Below are 20,522 nucleotides of genomic sequence, written 5' to 3' on the forward strand. Positions count from 1 at the left end.
TTTTTTTATCAGATACTCATAAAAATCACTGCAACATGACGAAATATAGTCAAATTTCAGAAATTTTAATTTCTGTCTCATCTCATCTTTGTTTTGTACATGTAGGTGCAGGTAATTTTTAATTTTTTCGTCTGTGTGTTTGTAGAGCAGTTCAATCCGTCAGAGTGTAACTGAAGAAGGGTTCACACAGAGGGCAGCATTGCTCTGCCTGCTGGGACGCCTTTCATGGGGTTTGACCTTTTCACCTCTCAGTGATTATGATAAAACAATGAAGACGGAGTCAAAAACCTCCGGTGGGAGTTAAAAGATGAGAATCGCTATTAAAGCTTTTATGGAAATGTAAAGTTTGGTCGTCAGTAAGGACTTTCCGTTTCATTTCCGAGGTTAATTAGGAAAGATTACGTCTGCGTGTTTGACAAACGCAGCAGCTACTCCCTCCCTATCGCCTTAACTCAGATTAATCTCCTAATTCTGTTGGAACTCGGCTGGACGGATCCGCGGTTCCACTGGAAACGGTGCAGAGGCGACCGGGAGGTGGAGGAGCAGATAAGAGAGACGGATTCAGCAGGAAGTGACTCATCAAGTTGTAATCCACTGAATGTGGTGTTTTATTTTCTAACGGGGACCGTATGCATGCTTTGGATTTATTTTTTTTCCCTCCCGGTAGACAGGAGTTTATCTTTTTGCAGGTTTCAGCACCATCTGTAATATCTGGTTTAAATAAATTAAAGTTTGAGAAGTGATTGTTAAAAAACTAAATTACAGTTCCCAGAAACATTCAGTTAGTAGTTCAGGTCTTTCATGTCTTTCTACTTCCCCAGGAAGTGGATAAAGTAACATGAACATCCATTTCTATTAGCCTGTCATCAAAATAGGAACAAGAGAACATTTTCTTTAATTAATTTGTGTCAATTCAGTTCAATTATATCGAACAAAGTTACAAAAATGTAGCATCAGATCAAGCTTACATAGATGAAACATAAAGACAGATTTAAAACCAATCAAATTATAGATTTATTTATCTTGCTGACTTTTCTCATTCATCATATGGATGCATGGAAAAGAAAACCTCTATTTAACAGGAACAAATCTCCAAAATATCAATCATACTGCATAAATGATTAAATTTAACAAACACTAAAGAATAAAGTCACAGAAATGTCCTGCAGGTCTTCTTTTAAATCAAATTTGAATCAAAACCTAAAGTTTTAAGGACATGATGTTTGTTGATCTGTTTATGGATCAAAAAAAAGGGTGGGATTTTTCAGTTTTCGTTCGTCTAATAAATCTAGATATAGGTTTTCCAGAACAATAAGGTGAAAACCAGCAGATTGATGCTTTCAAATAAATAGTTTCTATATATTTTAATTCACTATCTGCATGTCTCTAATGTATTGAATTGCTGTGTGTGTGTGTACGTGCGCTTTTTTTTTTTTCCTCTTTCTGACTCTTTTGGGTATCACAAACAGCCACATCATTTTCTTTACCAATAAAAATAAATTGTAAGATGCACTGCAAAAACACAAAATCTTATAATTTTTTAACTACTTTCTAATACAAATATCTAGGTATACTTGTAAGTTAATTTTGTCTTATTCCAAATAACATTTCACCAACCTATAGAAGCTTGTTTTAAGTCAATTATCTCTAGTTCTATTGACACATTTTTCACTTACAACATGGAAAAATGTTGTGTAAAGGAATAAGTATAAGTAGTATTATAAAAAAAAAAAATCAATATTAAAGAAATTAGTCACTTAAAATGAGCTCCTATATTTTGGTGCAAAAAGTTACTTTAAGTTAATTTTGTCTTATTTCAGGTGTATTAGAAATGAAACTTTTTTTTTTTTTTGCTAGATTTTATGTTTAGTTTCCACTTTATGGAACATTTTGTCAACAAAACTCCTCAGTGAGTTCTGGCCTTTTCTCTGCAAACAAGTTCAAACTTGTTCACCCAGTCAGATTTCACAAAAACTAATACAGTTATGTTCATAAAAATGGCAGAATGTGTTTTTTTTAAATATCTTTTTATGAATGAGTTTTATCTCCTCTGTGTTGTTTCTCTACCTTCTCCTCTGGAGTCTGAATCTTCTTTCTCCTGTGCGCTGTACTGTAGGTCAGAGCTGAAAGGCTTCAGCACAGCAGCATTGATCAATACGCACGCACACCCGTCAAAGATCTGAATCGAACTCTGTTATACGTCTCTCTCTGTGCTGTATAAAGGAAACACATGGTTACTGCTTTATTTTCTGTTAATATTAATCCAAAGTGGCCTTTGCTGCTAATGGAAATTTAATGTAACTCATTTTTTTGTGTGTTTTAGTCTAAGCTAAAACAACCGGTGTTTTATTTCTATCACAGTAGCATAGAGTAAAAATGAAAGTCTAATGAAAGACAGACACACAGAAAAACAAGCAATAAAAATAGAAACGGGTTTCTTTTGTTTTTTTTGTAAATGACCTGCTTCAAATGAGATTTTCATTTTTCCACTGCCTTAAAACCAACCAAAAGTTAAGATGTTCAATCACAGGCTTCTTCACATCACTGTAACACTGACTGCTACAGGAGATCCTTCTTTCCCACAGCGCTCAGCGTCTACAACAACTCTGAGTTATAACATTTAAGTTTCCTCTGAAGTATTTTTGAATTAAATTGTTTAATTAAAATGACAGAAAACATAACTTTTTTTTTTTTTTTTACAAACATTTATTCTGGTAGTAATCAAAGAAACAGAAGTTCTTTAACATCAGTTGTTTTCAAAATAATTCATACACCGTGGAAGATTTAAGTTTAGAGTAATATGTTAATATCCAAGTATCTAAAAAGTAGTAATAAATTTATCTAACTTGAGGTTTCAATTATGCAATAAATGGACGTGTAATTAAAAATTTAAGTGGAAAAAATGAAAAAAAAAATTAACAATTTTTCTGTGGATTTAAATATTTCATATTTTCTGTGCTAAATTAAAAAATAAACGATATTATTTACGGAAATATAACTCTAACATGTTCATTGGTTAACTTGCACATCAACTCACCTGCAGACCAATCAGATGGTTTGTAGCAGCATTAGCCCCGCCCAGTGGTTGCATCACTGAAATTATTACATTAAACAAATAGGTAAACAATAATGTATACTTTTATTCATATAAAAAACGCAAAGAAGATCAATTTTTACATTTTTATTATGAATGTAATAAATTAAGCATTACATTTTATTTAAATGCATAATTTATGGATGGATTTTTGTGTTTTATTGTATTTTTCATGTAAAAATATAGCTTTAGTATTTGGTCCTCATCTGGATGTGAATAATTTCGGATGTTTGCTTTCTGTCTCTGAAGCTTTCTATGTTTTCTGTGATATTTTCTTCATCATGCAGCTACTATTAGAAGTGATCCGATGCAGTTTTTGAGCCCAGAAGTTGCTCAGGCTGGAGTTTAGAAAGTTTTGTTGGAGAACATGATGTTGAAAAGAAAGTGTTTTATTTTGAAATCAGGATTCTCCTGCTCTTCTGGTCTGTAGCTTGACTTCCTGTTTCACACCTGTGCTCTGATTGTTTCTCAGCTGCTTCTCATTTGTAATTATCCTCCATGCTCTGACGGCATCCCTCCTTCACCCGTTTATCATGATACAAGTATGTCTGTGTGTTTATGGGGGAAATTCAGGCCGTGGTTCTGATGAGATTCTGCTTGTTGAGGGTTTTATCTGCATGTTAAAGAAGTCAAATTCTTGTTCTATTGCCCTGAAATTAGAAAAGTTGTAGGAATGCAATAAAGTTCTTGAACAGAAAGGAATAAAAATGATGCAATACATAACCTAAAAAGTGTTTAAGCACACTTTTTGCTTCATTTAATATATTTAGAAACATGTCAACAGTTTACAGTTTTCCAGTATTTAGGTTTTTGTTGCTCCTTTATTATATTGAAAGAGTTTCTAACTTGGTTTTTAAAAAGTACGGAGAAGTGTGGAATATGATTTCACTGTTTTCCAGAGATGGGTAAATATTTGTATTTCCAAATCTTTCCCAGTGTCATTTTGTTTCATTCCTTCCTCTCTTATTCATTTCCTTTTATTATTTTTTTTGTTTTCTCTCTTTCTTGCGTCCTTCCTCTTATTTTACTTTTTTTTGTCTTTCTCTCCTCGTATCCCATCTTTGTCCTTTCTCATCCTTCTTCCCTCATTTCTTCCAGATTATTCTTTTCCCCTATCTACATCATAGAACCGTCTTCTTTAAATTCATGACGAACTTCAGTATTTTATTTTTAAAAATTAACTGAGACCTTTAGAAAGATGAAAAAATGTTTAATGGTTACATCAAAAGTGAGTCGTGATGATTTAGTTATCTGATGTAGTTGGCGATTATTTCACAGCAGATGATCAGAAACTATCTGCCTGTTGTTTATTTGGACTCCAGAAGTCACTTTGGCTCATTATTAATTGTGATGTGTGTTTTTGTGCTGCAGCATGTGGAAGGGCGTGAACGTGAACTGCACAGACAGCTCAGGATACACACCTTTACATCACGCTTCGCTCAACGGACACAGGTAGGAAAACGCTCCCTCTGCTTCCTTCACACTCGTTTTCTTGGCCCACATCAAGATCATGAACGCTCTTAAAGGGCCAGTTGTTCCAGAATGCGTCGATAAAACCAATTAAACTGTTAAAATATTAATAAATAGCTGTCCCTGCAGGACTTTGATTGTTTTTGTGGGGTTTTTTTGTAACCAAAATCATAGATTCTGTGGTCCTAATTTATGATTATTTTTAAGGACTTTTTTTGTGCTAATGTATGATGTTAAATGTGACTTTTTACAATTCGCCATTTCAATCACAGACTATAACTTGACAACTTACTGAGGCAGCAGTCACTTAAAACCAATGTTTTTGACCAATTTTGAGAAATTTCTTCAATACAATAAAATAAACTGTGGGGATCTGTTGATTTTGCAGATTTGTTAAAAATTGAAAGGACTCGTTGATGTAATTTGGAGGGCCACATAAGAACCTACGGCGGGCCAGAATTGGCCCCCAAGCCTCGAGTTTGACACCTGTGATCTAAACTGATCTCGAGAAGCAATACAGGATGTGTATCTGGTTTAAAGTTTACCTGTGTTTCCTGTTTCTTTATGTCAGCATCACTTCTGTGCTTCTTTAGTTGGGACTTCTCAGAAAACACAGTTGGGATTATCTTTCCATTAGTTCCGCTCGGTGGATCTGAGGGATTAATGTTTGGGCGCAATTATGTGGATTTCTTCCCTTAGATCAGCTGGGGGAAGGAAAGAAATGAAAATGCAGCCTTACTAAAACTTAGACTGCCAGTAAAAAGCCTCAGAGATCTCAACATTTAGTTGGGAGGTAAAAAAAGAAAATACACGGAGCTGTTCTCAGGCTGGTCGTTAATACGTTTTTTCAAAAGATTTTATTGAATCTTCCAGGTTGAAAGCAAACATTCTCCTCGTGTAATTCAGCTCCCACCTGTCACCACAATCAGATGGAATAATCTGGGAGTATAACGACATTAAAATGAGGCGAGCAGTTCATTAAAATGCTGAGCTCCTGGGAGACGTTTTGCCCTTTTGTCTCCCTTCTGACATTTTCAATGCTAATCAAGCTTCACGTAATTTCCTATTTCCTCTTCGGATGGAGGGGACAAATGCAGCCTGAATTCTGTCAAAATAAAACACATTTTAGACAGAATAACCAGATCAAATTCATGCCAGGAAGTGGGATTATTTTTGCATAAAGCAGTATCCTCATCTTAACTTAAAGATGAACCAAGTATTTCTTCGCTTCACGTACACTACTGTATGGATATTATTGTTTATATCCAGAATTAGAGAGGAAATTTGAGACATATGCTTTCTGAGGCGTATATTCTGGTACTAATTAATGTTTCTGTTCTTTTAGGGAGGTGGTGCTGAAGCTGCTGCAGTCCGAGGCGTCGCCAAACCTGGCTGACAGTAAAGGCTGCTTCCCGCTGCACCTCGCCGCCTGGCGGGGCGACGTGGACATCGTCCGCATCCTCATCCACCACGGCCCGTCACACGGCCGGGTCAACCAGCAGGTAATCCCAGTAATCCCATCGTTATCCTCAGGTAATCTGGAATAAACCCGTGCCTTCTACCTCTGTGTCGCACTGCTGACTTTTGAAGTTGATATTCAGGAATCCAGATTATTAGCATGCCATATTGTCTCGCTTACAGTGATGTCGATGGATTTTTTTTTTTTTTTATGTTATTTAACATAAAGCTAAAGGCCAAAACACTGACAATCATTAATTAATTCAATGGGAATGTCTGAGAAAGATAGACGAAATGGAAAAAATGCAGATTTTTAATGTAACATATTTTGGCGTTGGCTGTTCAACATTTTTAAAGGAAGACTTGCTTTAATATTAAAATAAAATTCTTAGTTTTGCACATAACATTTGAGTTTTTGGAAAAAAACATGAGCAGGAAACACTTTTGTGTATTTAAGTTTTTTTTATAGGTGGCAGCTGATTTCCGACTGTTTCTTATTTGCCAAAAGTAGTTTACGCTTGTATTTATTTATTTCATAATTTGTTTGACACACTAAACATATTTTGTGATTTTTGTAATTTTTGTGTATATTTATATATAAATATATTTTTTATTCTGGGGACTGTCTTATAAAATAAAAATAAGTTACATATTTGTTTGGCCAAATAAATAAAAAAATCAAAGCAGAGCAAGTGGAATATTGTCTGATATTCATATCAGGGTATTAAATAAACATAACGTGATCTTTTTTTTTTTTGGCAATATCCCCCTCCTCTATTTCTGATTATTCCCGTTTTATGTCTAATAGTTTGGATGGTGAATATTTTATAATTTTTGTCTTAAACATTCAGTTCCTCGTCTTGGAACAATGGCTGCATGTTTGCGTTTTATCTCTGCCCTTGCTCGAGGTAAAAGCGTCGTCTTCTCCTCCGCCGCTGTATTTCTGAGATCACGCGATCCGACGCCGCTGCAGGTTCTGTTATGGTGGCCTCTGTCGGAGCGAGCCGATCCCTTCCCGTTTCTGACAGGCTGCTGGGAGCGTTCGGCCTGCCGCCGCTGTCATTCCTTATCTGCGAAAACGACCTTCTTCTCCTCCCTCACGCTCTTCCTGTCTGTCTTCGCTCGCAGCATATTGACGGCGGCACGGATCACTGGCGCAGGAAGTGGCAGTGAATCAGAACCGCTGTGGAAACGCTAAATGGATGTGTGTGTGTGTGATGCCAGCATAAAGCAGTAATGGACCCTGTAGGTTATTGGGAGGGTTATTTAGCCTAACTAATAACCCCGTTTTCCTCTGTCACCATTAGCCAAATGCTTCTCCTCTGGGAGCTGTTGCTTTAATTGTTTGCAGTGAGAAATGATGCACCTTGCCCCTGAAATTAAGAGATTTGTCAGCGAGTGAACATGGGTAATTTCCTGTTTTTATTTACCCACTCAGTGACTGAGAGAGCGTCTGTGTACGACCGAGTAAAAGCTGCTGATGCAAAAGATATGGTTCAGACATTACGACCTTCAATGCGTTCGTCCTTTGGCGTCTGCTTGTTTGGAGTAGATGTTCTAGTCAAAGTGTAATTTTTAGGTTTGTTGGTGAATCAGCGTCTGTATTTTGAGATTAAAATTTTTCAGATCCGGAAGCAGAAAACTCATATTTTTATATGTTTTTCCCTTTAATAAGACCATATAATTGTGCAAATTGGAATTCTGAAAATAAATCAACCTAACTCACATTTTTTGAGCTAGATTTTTCAGTTGTATCAAACTTTCTGAAATGGAAACACTTTTCTTTTTTGCATCACACGAGTCGTCATTGACAATCGGATGTTACTACTGCTGGGAAGGACGAAGAAGACGACAGGAAGTAGCAGGATATTGACGGTGTGGCATGTTTCGTAATCAGATGAACAAACTTTTTCATGTGTGATTTTAATTATTTTTCTTATGTAATAGGGACACCACAGTTGTTGGTGAATATTGACAAAGTTTTGCTCACATTAGTGATGGAAACGTTTTGTGGATTTAGGTCTGTCTTTCCTTCCATCCATTTTTTTTTCCTTCAATGATTCGATGATTTCATCCTGGAAAGAGAGCCAGCAAAACTTATATTTGCCAAAAAAAAAAGCCCAAAAAGGAGAATCTCCTCCTGGTAGATTCCCAAACTTTCACTTCAGTTTGTCCAAAGATAACATTTGAAAAGATACTGCACCCAAAATAATAATGCAGTTTGTTTATTTTTCTCTTAAAACTGAAGTGTTTGTGTAGAGAAACCTTGCTGTTGCGGCTATTGGCGTGAAGTAGTTGTTGTATTCAGTTAAATTGATTGGCTGTTTGTATTCGTTTGCAAGCCTAAGTCTAGTATTTTCTCTCCATCTGCCATCTGTTGCCTTTAGTCAGAATGAAACTCATTTTCATTCACAGCTTGAGAACTGAAAGTTGCAGAACGTCTCCCGGTTCTACCAATTCAGACACTATAGTTGTGTCAGCAAAGCTAGTTTTAAATCTGATTTGAGGTGTTGTTTTATTCGTCCTTACTGGGGTTTGTGGAGAGATGAATGACATCAATAAAGAGAATTACTTGGAAGTAAATGAAAAATGGTGTGTAAGTAGGTTAATCCCTCTCTGCAATCAATAGGTGATTATAGGAAGTTGGTGGATGTTATGAGGTAGACCAGTTCCAGCTCACTGCTTGTTGCCTAATTGGTCCCAGTAGTTTCCACTGACTGCTTGTTTTTGTTTATTGCAGGAGCATGTGAGTGTGAGAGGTCTGGCTGCCTGGATGGAGAATGTGATTACTATGGTCTGAGTGAATGTATGTGCAGGAGAGACGGTGATTGATAGTGAAGGATTGCTTGTTTACCGAAGGCGTGCACTCGGCTTCTGGAGGCCAAGTGAATGTTTTGAAGGCTGACAACTTACTTGTTGTGATTTCTTTCTCTGATTGACTCTAAAGCAGCTGGCTTACCCAAGCCCGGACTTCGATATGTTGATTTTTATGTTCTTTTTCTAATTAGTTTTGGAGTGAAGTCACGTCTGTGTTAAAGGAAATTACTTAAAGTTGGTGTGGGAATCCGTCATCCTTCCATTTCATTCATATTGTTGAATTATTAATGCTTTAAATAAATAAATGTTGTTTTTTTTCCATTTTTTTCAAATTTATCTATTTTGCTAACTTTCCTGCTGTGAGCAGATATAGACCAGAGAAGTGTCCTTACGTTAGCCGTTAGCATGATTAGCAATTGTAGAATAACTAAAGCAGTAATGTTTGTTTATTTCCCAAATGTATAGATTATTACCTTTACTGTGAGATTTCCAAAGGATGATACCTTTAAAGAACAAGAGGATTTGTTTTACCTTCCTGTTATCTGCTGAACATCTTGCTCTCTCTTTGTGTATAACTGCCTGAATGAACTGCAGACAGAAATAAAATGCAGCTTTTACAGCAGATATATTCCAGCACTGTTATGTTTTCCGTCAGCAGAAGAATAAAGTTACTTTGTTTTGCTTTCCTGCTCCTTTCTTCACTCTCCTAAAGAAGACAGCCTGCTAAAGAGCAGCGCGCCTTTCACCAGTGAGGCCTACTGGGAACCATGTGAACCAAGCCGAAGGTTACAGACTCATGAGGTCGTTTGCCTTTCATAGCTTTCCCCCAAATTTATTTCTGTGCAAATACCCCCTATGCAGTCACCTTACATTCCTGGTAACTCGACGCTCCATGTTGCTACGACACAGCAAAAATGAAACCATATGTTTCATCAACATGTGAACTCTCTGAGAACACATGCTACTGCTGGGAGAAACCGCTCTGGGAAAGGCCTCCGCCATGTCGACGGCTGCCAAGACACACAGTCACACCGAGCCGTTGGACACTTTCTTCTGAGTAATCTGTTTAAGGAAAAAGAGGCGTCAGTCGTATGGTTTCCAGCCCGCCTCGGTCTTATTAAAGTTCAGCTAACGAGGGCCGGCTCATCGCCGTGTGATCCCAAACAAATTACCACCCTAAGTGATTATTGCAAGGTGCGAGCAGATTGTGTGTGTGAGGGCGTTTAATTGAGGTGTTATGTAGGAACACTAATAAAAAAAATAAAGTGGTTGGATTTACTTTTGCAGTTGCGTAATTAAAACCAGAGCTGTGTTTAACTCTGAAGGAAGGCCAGTGTTAAAAGAAAGTGTTCATCAGGCAGAAAACAACTGAAGATTTTTACATAATTCCTCTGGTGTCTCAGTTGTTGTCTAACCAGATCGGGTCATTTTTAAGAAACCTTTCCCATAGAAATTATAAATAGTTGCAGGTTTATGAAAAGAACATTTCTTGAAAGCAGTTTGATGTCAATTTTTGCATAATCTCTCTACATCCAGTAGAGTCCAGGCTCTTCATTTCTCAGTTTTTTCTTTGGATTATCTTGGATTTAAGTCTGAAATTACAGTTTGTTTGATCAGAAACATTTAGGAACAGCAAAATCTTTGAAATACTTTATCTTTCATTTAGTTTAGTTAATTTTGATTTATGGATCTCTTTTTAAAACAAAACTGGAGCTAAATTATCAAGAGTCAGCACTCATCTTTAGTTTTTACAGCTAGAAGGTCAGACATCTGTAGTGATCGACTCCGACCTGAACCTTCACAAACACATAGACAATTACAAAGTCAGGCTTCTATCACCTGAAGGACATTCAGGTTTGATGGACTAATGTCCCAAAAAGAACTATTGGAACTTATCCATTCATCAGAAAATACTTTAGAATACTTTTAGTTTATGGATTAGCACCAAAATATATTAAAGATCTGTTGATGTTGTAGCTTCCAATTTGGAGTAAATGTCCAGAAAACCACAAAACTGCTGAAACATTGATGAAGGCTTAAAAACAAATTGTTTAAAGTTCATAAACATACAAGTAAAGTGTGTTTTCTTTACTTTACAACTTAATAACTTTGCTTGCTTTTTGTTTTTTTTGTTCTCCTTTGCCTTAGAAAAAAAGGCAAACAGAGGTTTTGTGGATAATAAAAATACTTTAGTGTAAAGAAAGTGCTTATATTATGAGAATAATTCATCATTACAGGCGCTGTGTTGTGATTGGTAATTATTTTTTGTTTTGACACCCTTATGAACTTCAGCCTGTTAATCATCGCAGATTTCCAGCTTTTCCTCATATTTTGCCATTTTAATCTAAAGATGCGCTAAAAGGGAATAGAGATTGAAGTAATTATCCTCATTTCTCTCATCCTCTTATTCTACAACTCGTTTCTCTGAGCTGCCAGGATTATGGGATGAAGCGACGGAGCCGGAGCTCATCCTGCACATCAATCCATCAGGCCTTGCTGCAGAAAATTCAGCTCCTCCTGCTCTGGGTACAAATGTAGCTGCTGCAGCACAGATTTTTTTATTTTTATTTTGTGGAACATAACAAAGAGAAGAGAGGAAGTTATTTATCTCTTCTGGTCCAGTCAAAGTTCCAACATATTTTTTAAAAGTTTGCAGAAGTTTTAAATCTGTTTGTCTTTTCTTCTGCCTGTCCATTTATAACTAAATAGGATCTACTTCTGGGGTGTCCAAAGTGTGGCCCGGGGGCCATTTGTGGCCCCTGGAGTGATTTTGAGTGGCCCACTACCATAATTCAAGAATGATAGAATTTGCCAGCCTCTTGCTGGCAAATTTGCCAGCAGTAATTTGCTGGCAAATTACTATTTGCCAGCAAATTACTGGTAGATGGTTGGAGCAGATGGAGACTTTTTATTTTTAATTAAGACAATTTTACAGACTAAATAAAATCTTGCAGTGAAAAATGTTGGCAACAACTCATAGTATTCAGTAACCAGGCTTTTGTCCAGCTGCTAATGAATTTATAAAATGTGGCTGTATACTTTTAAATAAAAGTGGCATAAATCTTGTTTTTATTGCTATGACTAGATAAATCGCAGACGAGACGTTTCAGGAACCTGCAAAACCCTGTTAACATTTTGGATCTAGGATAAGTCACATATCCGTTTGCAACAAGAAACATGACTACTTGTTTAATGTATTGGAGCTTAGTTTGTTCACTGTCTTGTTTTTCCTTTTTTCTGCCTTATTTTCTTTGGCCTGAGTGTCGAAAGGTTTGGGGATTCCTGATCCACTTGGCTGTTTAGTCCAGTTTTGTTTGTCCTGGCCAAACGTAACCAAAACAAAACAAAGCTATTTGTTTGGCTGCTCGTTGACAGGATTCCCGCTCAGCAGCAAGAGTGAGCAACAATGAACCAAGTGCTGATGATATTGAGAGGCTGTCAGACTGTGTGTAATGGAAATATATAACCCGCTCTGAGATCAGAGGGAGGATTTCTCTGTTCCCACTCCTCTTCTGCTTCATCTCCCCGTCCTGTCGCGTCGAGTCTGGAATCGTCTCTTTGTCACTCTCCTTCCTGTCGAGGAAATCACATTTTTCCAATCTGCAGCGGCGTATGAGAGACACAGCGGATCAGACCGTTATGTTTTATTGCCCATTTAAGGCTGCAGGGACAAATGGGTCAGCAGCAGAACCAACAATAGCTTCGGTTTTTGTGCCAGTGGTTCCTGGATCACATTTATGATGTCCTGTCAGTCTTTTTTTTAGTTTCTGGATTGTTTTAATTCTTTTTAGAGCATATATTTATTGATAATAGTGGCTTTCAGATGACCATTTGAAGCAGCGTTTACTTTCTTTACACAGTACAGAATGTAAATTAAAATATTATTCTAGATCAGAATGAATACAGGAAATAAAAAGTCATTTACAGTCATGGACAACCTTTCAGACTAGCTAACGTTACACATTATTATTTTGATTTAATCTAAAAATATATAAATAAAAAGGAGTATATTCTGTATTATACTTAATTAATCCATCAACAATATATTTTGTTTGATCCAAATTTACAATAAGATAAGGTAAAGGCAAGGTAATATTATTTATACAGCACATTTTAATTTTTACGGTATGTGGTTCATCGGTTTGGATTTGGAAACGCAGTGCTGGATTTGCTTCTTTTTTTTATTATTATTTATTTCGGCGGGACCTCAGGGAATACCAACAGCGCTGCTGATGGAGGCTCTTCGGAGACTGAGGACGTGGTCAGACGTTCTCAGACAGTCCATGACCTTTAAAATGCCCAGACAGACTCTTCTTAAAATATTTAGCTAGAGAAATAAAAAGGAAAAGATTCATTTGTGAATATTGAGCTGTAATAAGTTGCTGATTTCAGTTTATAAAAGTTGTACTTCTTGTGTTGGAGTTCGTATTATTTTTGAATAAAGCTGTCCAGTGGTAAATGTTTGAGATGCTTTAGAACCAAAATAATTGTCTGAAGACAGCCCTTTGTCCTGAAGAGAGGTACATGTTTTCATTTAGGAGCCTCCAAATAATCCAACATTGTTCAAAAATGTCCAGTCAGGTGTTCCTAAATGAGTTTGAAATCCCTGTGGTCAAATGGACCTCCATTTTTAACCCTGTATTTGTTCTCTGTTTTAAAAATGATCTGTATTCTGTGCTGCTCTTCTCAAACCATCTCCACCTTTTCTTGCCAACCTCGTCTCCTGCTCCATTAATCCTCCAACTGTCCGTCTCACACTCTGACCTTTTCTTCTTCACCCCTGAATCGGCTCCACTACTTCTACGTCTCTCCGCTCACCCACCATCGCTCCCAGAATTCCTGCAACCATCAAAGCCGATCGTTCAACGTTTTCCTTCTGTTCTGCAGAACCATGAGAGGGAGACGCCACTCCACTGCGCGGCCCAGTACGGACACACCGACGTGGTTTCGGTTCTTCTTCAGGAGCTGACCGACCCGACGATGAGAAACAACCGGCAGGAAACTCCTCTGGACCTGGCTGCACTTTATGGACGCCTGCAGGTCACTGAGAATGAAATTTATGTGTTGTATTAAAAGAATACTGCCTACAAAACGATATAAACACATTCAGGCGACGTGCAGCGACAGTTTATCATGAGTTGTTGTTTGCATTTGTCCAAAAAAGTAGCATGTTTCATATGTCTCCTGCTGGGTTTTTATGTATTATTTCTGGTATCAATGTAAAGATGGCCGAATACAAATGAAGTTAAGCATGCTTCAGATGTTTAGATATTTGATATTAGCATAGCTAGCTGCTGCTCTCAGCAGAATTACAGTGTCCACATTATTTTGTTGATTTATTGAGTCACTGTATTGCAGATCTCTGTCATGTGACCTGCTTTGTGCTCAGACTCTGTTCCACATTGAGACAAACTAAAGAGAGAGCAGCTGAAACACCAGGAGTTAAATTTGATGCCGTTCAAAACAAGGAGCTACAATTACGTTTCATTTTTCTCTCTCATGCAATTAAATGGGAGCATATAGAGTTTGAATAACAAGTCGATTCAAAATAGAAAGCAAATATGCTTATCGCTGGTTTACTTCTTCAGCAAGCAACTCCATTTGAAAGCTTTTCCAACTGGAGAAATATTGATTTAAATGTCTTTAAAATGTTAATACTGTCCCTTAAAAGCTTCTTTTTGTCCTCATGATACAGATGGAATGTAGCTTAATTTATTGGTCCTTAAAGGCATCAAATTGATCAGATTCCTAACTGTGAAACGCATGGTTTCACAATCATATTCATTTATTTCAGTAACTCAGTTTACTAAGTGAAAGACATAATGCAGATAAATTACACAAATTAAATTTTCAAGCCTTTAGTTCAGTTGATTATGATAATTTTCTAATTGTAGCCGATGAACAAGCCTTTAATTACTTTAATTAATTAGAATTTCACATCAGACTACTAATAAAAAATCTGTTTTTTATACAGAAATGTGGGTTTAACTAAAAATATGTCAATCTGCTGCTGGTTTACACCATGGACATTTAGTATTAGTTCAATTTTGTGAAAAATGTGACAAACCACACACAGATTTCTGCTACAAATGTCTGCTGATGTTCTGACGCAGTCACACATTCAGGCAGCTGTAATTGCAGTCAAGCCACACAGGTTTATCTGCCTGCAGATGAATAATTTATGAAAGCAACAGTCTCTTTCTGCATTATAACGAAGAAAGCTCCCTGTGGTGGAAGTTTACTGCCGAAGAAAAATGTAACTTACACCGGAGGAAAGTTTGAGACATATATAGAACTCACTGTAGAAAACAGAAAAGCTGTAAATAAAGGTAAACATTGTTACAGAAACCTGAGCAAAAATATAAAACAAAGTCCTTCTAAATGTACTTGAATATCACCTTTTGTTGTAATAATAATCTGGTTAAATCACAATGAAATAAAAGAGCATTATTGTCAGATTAATGGATGTTTTTTATGACTTTTCAGACCTAATAATGTGACTTTTTTGATAGCCAGGAGGAAATGTGTCGTTATTTACGTGGCGTTTTGCTGTGTGTTTGTGGGCAGGTGGTCCGCATGCTGGTGAGCGCTCACCCAAACCTGATGACGAGTCACACCCGCCTCCACACGCCGCTTCACCTGGCGGCACGAAACGGACACCACAGCACCGTCCAGACCCTGCTGGAGGCCGGCATGGACGTCAACTGTGTGGTGAGTTCAAGTCCCTCCGTTCTTTTTGTTTTCTTATCCTTATTAAAGGATTGGCATTGCAAGTCAGCTCAGGCTGTAAAAGAAAAAAAGAAAAAATGCTTTTTTCTTTTTTGTCATAGCCACAGCTCATCACTTTTGGATGAGCTGTGGCTATGACAACTGTTTCATCACTTGACCTAAATGTTTTGACTTTTTAAACAATATATTTATTGAGTTTTTGCACATATGAAACAGAAAATATTTATTCAAAAATTGAACACTCCGCATATAAAATAAAAAAAAAGAAAATAAACATAAAGAAATGCAAACGCATAAAGGAAAATAGATATACAGATATACACATAAATAAAATAAAATTTTAATCAGTCAACTCTTTTATTGCTCTTTTATTAAAAATATTAGAAATATGAATTAATATTAGTCTTTTTAGGTGATGTTCTATTTTAAAGTAGCTGTTTTTTAAGTTTATCCATGTTTCAATTACAATTATTTCCGTAATTATTACAATCTATTGTTTGAACTTAAAATCAGAACCAAAATGATCCTTCAAATCACCTTCTTTAAATATTGAAGAATTGATTTAGATTAGACTGTTTGATTTACTGAAAACTAGCCTGAGCTCAATCTGGTCCAAACATCTTTTATTAATGTATTTTTGTACATTGTCCCTGTTTTAAATAAACTAATAAAATGAAATATTATAATGGTATAATATTTAGTTTTTATGGGCTTGTGCTTTTATTGTCAGAATTAGCCAATAAAGACATCCTCAGGCTGATTGATACTCACTTGGTTATTTTTAGAAACGGTTTCGGTGACAAGAATCCCACAGTTAGAATACTGTTAGCGGCTAACCAGTTCTAGCTAATGACGGTGAAGTTTACCGTCTGATTCAGGGCTTCCTGTTGGTGCTGAACTAAAAGACTGTTTCCCATATTTTGAATAAGTCTGGACTTAAGTACTTGTATCATTAAAATTAAGAATGTGATGGCTTTCTTAAGTTTAATTTAAAAAAAATAAATACAGAAATCATGCTAGTTGCAGCCAAAGAAGCTAGTAAGACGCTGCATGTTAAGATATGAGAAGTCTTACAAATGTAGGAGTGAAAGTGGATCCTCTCTGTGATCTGGGCAGCCAAGTAAGTGCTTTGGGGAAATTTTGTTGTTATCAGCCGAGGCGTTATGAGACAGTAAGCCTTGGTTTTGTTTTTGTTACGTCCCAGCTGGATTTCTGTAATAAACTACAGGGGGCCAATTTCTCCAACTCTGGCCTCAATCCTCCGACTGCCAGTTTATTTCAAGACCCGGCTTAAACTTATTTGATTTATTTGAAAGTTTCTTAACTCCTCCGCTCCATTTGGTCTCCCTGAACTGCGACCCGTTTGTGCACTGTTTTGATCTCTCTGGTCAGCAGATAAGAAGAATCCCAAAGCTGTGCTGTTAAAAAAAAAAGTTAAATGCTTTGCCTCTGCAGGCCACACAGGCGCGCTTGCTAGCTCTTCTTAAAGCTCCTTTAAAAACAAACAACTGCTGTTTGTAAAAACAGAATAAAATGTATTTTTTGTTGTTGTCTCACTTCTACAAATTCAAATTTCCTGAAATCTCCAAGCTGTGACTAATTGGTCAAATCAAACAATGTCCGGTGTCATGTTTTAATGCTTATATATGCTTTTTTTTTTTAATTCAGCAGAAAGATTTAACTGTGACATTTTGTTAAAATAATGTAATCCACCATGAAAATTGAATTCGTCTATAAGGACATTTACCTGGATAAATCCTTTAAAATCCCCTCTGTGCTGCATTTCAGTAACTGAAGAAACGAGGAGCTGCAGACGTTTGTGTGTCATGAATGGCTTAGGAAGCCGGCAGATTAGCAGTCGCGACGGGTTCCTTCATTTAAACTCGACGTTTTCTCCCCGAGTGTGTATCAGAGAGCCGTGTACACGCTGAACGTGCCTCGCATGGTTTGGTGGTTTGAAATGAATAATTGATTGGGAGGAAAGGGAGAGAGAGAACAGGGTGTTCCTGAGGGGTCCTCGTAGTTCATGGTCTCTTTTCTCTTCATGCATTCATAGGGATTAGATGGGATGCAAAGCTTACTTACTGACAGTTCTCTGCTGAATTGGTTAAATGAGCATTACAAATTGGTTAATTTTATTCTAATCACCGTTGGAATAAATATTTAAAAGTAATCTAACAACATTGTGAGATGTTTGATTCAAGTGTATTTAATACCAAAAGCCAGAATTATATGCTGGTAAAAGTCGAATCCAGAGTGCTTTCATTTAACACTTGCTTGTGGATTTTCTTCTCTCAAACTTTGGATTATTTCTCACCCGATGCGCTGCTGTTCATTGATCATAAAGATTTGAAGGAAGGAGAAAAAAAAAACACTTCAAGGGATTTATTGCTCAGAGAGTATAAAAAATTCAGGGAGCTGCTGAGTCTGAAGCAACATAAACAAGGAGATGTAAAAGTTTTCTCACTAAACTTGAGACATTTAGAGATGTTACAAAGCTTTGAACAACCTTATTATTGAACTTGTCTAAGCTCCATCTTCCTGCTGTTAACAAGAAACACACATCATATAATCTAAAGGCACTTTACAATAAACTAAATTCAATCCATTCGTTCATTATTCAGTTGGGTTAAAAAGTTTTCTGTTGAAGGAATCCCAGCCAGTCGACTTGCAGCGTCTTTACTGAGCAGACCTGCTAAAATGAAGTTATTCATTTTAGTCTTTAGAGTGCAGATCCCTGAATCCGTGGCATTGCAGTCATTACTGGCTCCTTCACTCCTTTTATGTGTGTTCAGACTCACTCTGATCTGGAGAGCCGGGGTGTTTCTCAGGCTCCATGCGCCTGGTGAAGATGAGCACAAAGGTCTTTGATATGTCATCTCCTCTGCAGGACTCGCTGCTGCTAGTTTATCAAGCTTTTTATGCAGAGTGGTGCAACCTTTGATAAATTTCATCTTTATTTTACACACTGCACTTTTGACTCATTATTTAAAACCAAGAAATGCATAAAAACTGTACCGTTGTGCTTTCCATGTTTAGCCGTTTATGGTGCAACAGTTTTTGTTCAAAAGAACAGATAAACAGTGTGTACCAAAAATCATCTGTGCTGGATAATCTTTATTCTTTTTGCTGTCGTAAGTTACTCATTCACTCCATTTATTTCTTAAAGTGAGGTCTTAAATTATTAAATCTAGTACTAGTGCAAAATTAAGAGTCACTTCCATTGGTTTATTTTTGTTTTTCTTCAAATTTATTTAAATCAGAAATAGCCAATGGAAAATAAAACAATGTAACTGAAGCTACATTATCTACAGATCATACAGGTAGCTTCTGAAATCTTATAGGAAAGGTTCGATAGGCATGGATTTATGGCTCCAATATGATACTTTAGTTAATGAGCTTGATTCATTTGTGTCTGTGGTATTTAAACAATCTAGAAAGACTGCCTGAAAGGAAAATTAAAAGAAAAAAAAGAAAATTAAAGAAATCATTAAAACATAGATATCTTATGCTGAATTTACTTGTTGGTGACCAAAGTTGTGTGCAATTGCAGTAACTTATCTTTAAGCAATTATGAGGCACTGTTGCAGCAGTAACTTGACAGGTTGTTGCTAGGTAACCAAGAGTGTGAGTTGCTAGGTAACCAAAGAGTGATCTTGACCCTTTGCACGTGACATCACACTACTCAGAACTCTACCCGCTCTGCCATGACAGACGTCAAAAAACCGTAGACACGAATATGGTCCCACTACTACAATTTAGCCTGACCTTAATATTTCCTGTGTTTTATTTTGGTCATTATTGTTTCACTTAGTGTTGATATTCGTGTGACGGCAGTGTGTATCGGACATTTATAGAAATACGCAACAAATCGTATCGGTTCACACAACATTTAACAGCCAAATATGATTACATATTTTATGGGACAAGTGGTAACTCCATGCCCTCATGCTAACACTAGCCATATAGATAAAATACAAGGCATTTTACATAATTTCATATTTATTAGCAATGTTTATCATACTGAATGGATTAGGTCACTGTCAATTAACATGCTGGTGACATCACACGTCACCGACAGCGTTTATGCTAACCTTAGCATTTTGGATCATGTTAATTTATACCAGGGGTCACCAACTCCAGTCCTCGAGTAACTTTTAGATGTGTCTCTGCTCAAACACACCTGGATCAAATAAACTGCTCGTTTTCAGCCTATTGCAGAGAGGAATGAATGCTGGTGAGGGAATTCAGACATTTTGGAGCAGGGGTGAATCTAAAAGTTGCAGGATGGTAGCCCTTGAGGACTGGAGTTGGTGACCCCTGATTTATACACTGTTAGCATACTGAATGATGTTGGCATACTGAATGACACCTGTGATGTGTGATGACACACCACTATACCATGATATGCTGGTAAGTTGAATCCACAGAGTGCTTTCATTTAACACTTGCTAGTGGTGACATCCCAGTGATTCCTGTGATGTCACCAGCATGTTTACTTACTTACATACTGAATTGACTTAATCCATTCAGTATGTTGAATATTGCTAATAAGTATGAAATTGTGTAAAATGCTTATTTTAGGTATAAGGCTAATGTTAGCATGTTAGCTAATATTAGCATGATGCTAATTAGCGTCATGCTAATGTTAGCCATCATGCTAAAATGATGGATAACAATATGCTAATCAATATGCTAATGATGGCATATTGATGGCTATCATCAATATGGCATCAATAGTATGTATTGCCATCACTACATACTACTAGCACATAGTATCACACTACATCCTAGTAGTATCACATACTAGCATGTGATACTACATGATAGCATCACTACCATGTAGTATCAACATGCTAGCATCAACATCAACATGCTAGTTAATACTAGCATGTTGATACTAGCATGTAGTATGAATATGCTAGTGATACTGCATGCTAATAGTATCACTAGC

At 36.8% G+C, this 20,522-nt stretch overlaps 1 protein-coding gene across 2 annotated transcripts in view; it reads left to right on the forward strand.

Annotated features, from left to right (window-relative positions):
- Positions 1–15,721, forward strand: part of LOC103156937 (ankyrin repeat and sterile alpha motif domain-containing protein 1B-like) — a 60,935-nt gene extending 45,214 nt beyond the window's left edge. Inside the window, exons 1-5 of one of the 2 annotated variants that reach the window (XM_016664754.1) lie at positions 3,613–3,644; positions 4,466–4,546; positions 5,910–6,066; positions 13,727–13,879; positions 15,407–15,721. In XM_016664754.1, the coding sequence (XP_016520240.1) occupies positions 3,628–3,644; positions 4,466–4,546; positions 5,910–6,066; positions 13,727–13,879; positions 15,407–15,706 (708 nt within the window). In that variant the 5' untranslated portion in view covers positions 3,613–3,627 and the 3' untranslated portion in view covers positions 15,707–15,721. Of the gene's footprint in view, positions 1–3,612; positions 3,645–4,465; positions 4,547–5,909; positions 6,067–13,726; positions 13,880–15,406 lie in introns of those variants that run through there. The other variant, XM_007579166.2, reaches the window with a different exon arrangement.
- The last annotated feature ends 4,801 nt before the right edge of the window (positions 15,722–20,522 follow it).

The sequence above is a fragment of the Poecilia formosa genome, unplaced genomic scaffold, assembly GCF_000485575.1.
Source record: "Poecilia formosa unplaced genomic scaffold, Poecilia_formosa-5.1.2 Scaffold509, whole genome shotgun sequence".
In the NCBI taxonomy this organism is placed as follows: Eukaryota; Metazoa; Chordata; class Actinopteri; order Cyprinodontiformes; family Poeciliidae; genus Poecilia; species Poecilia formosa.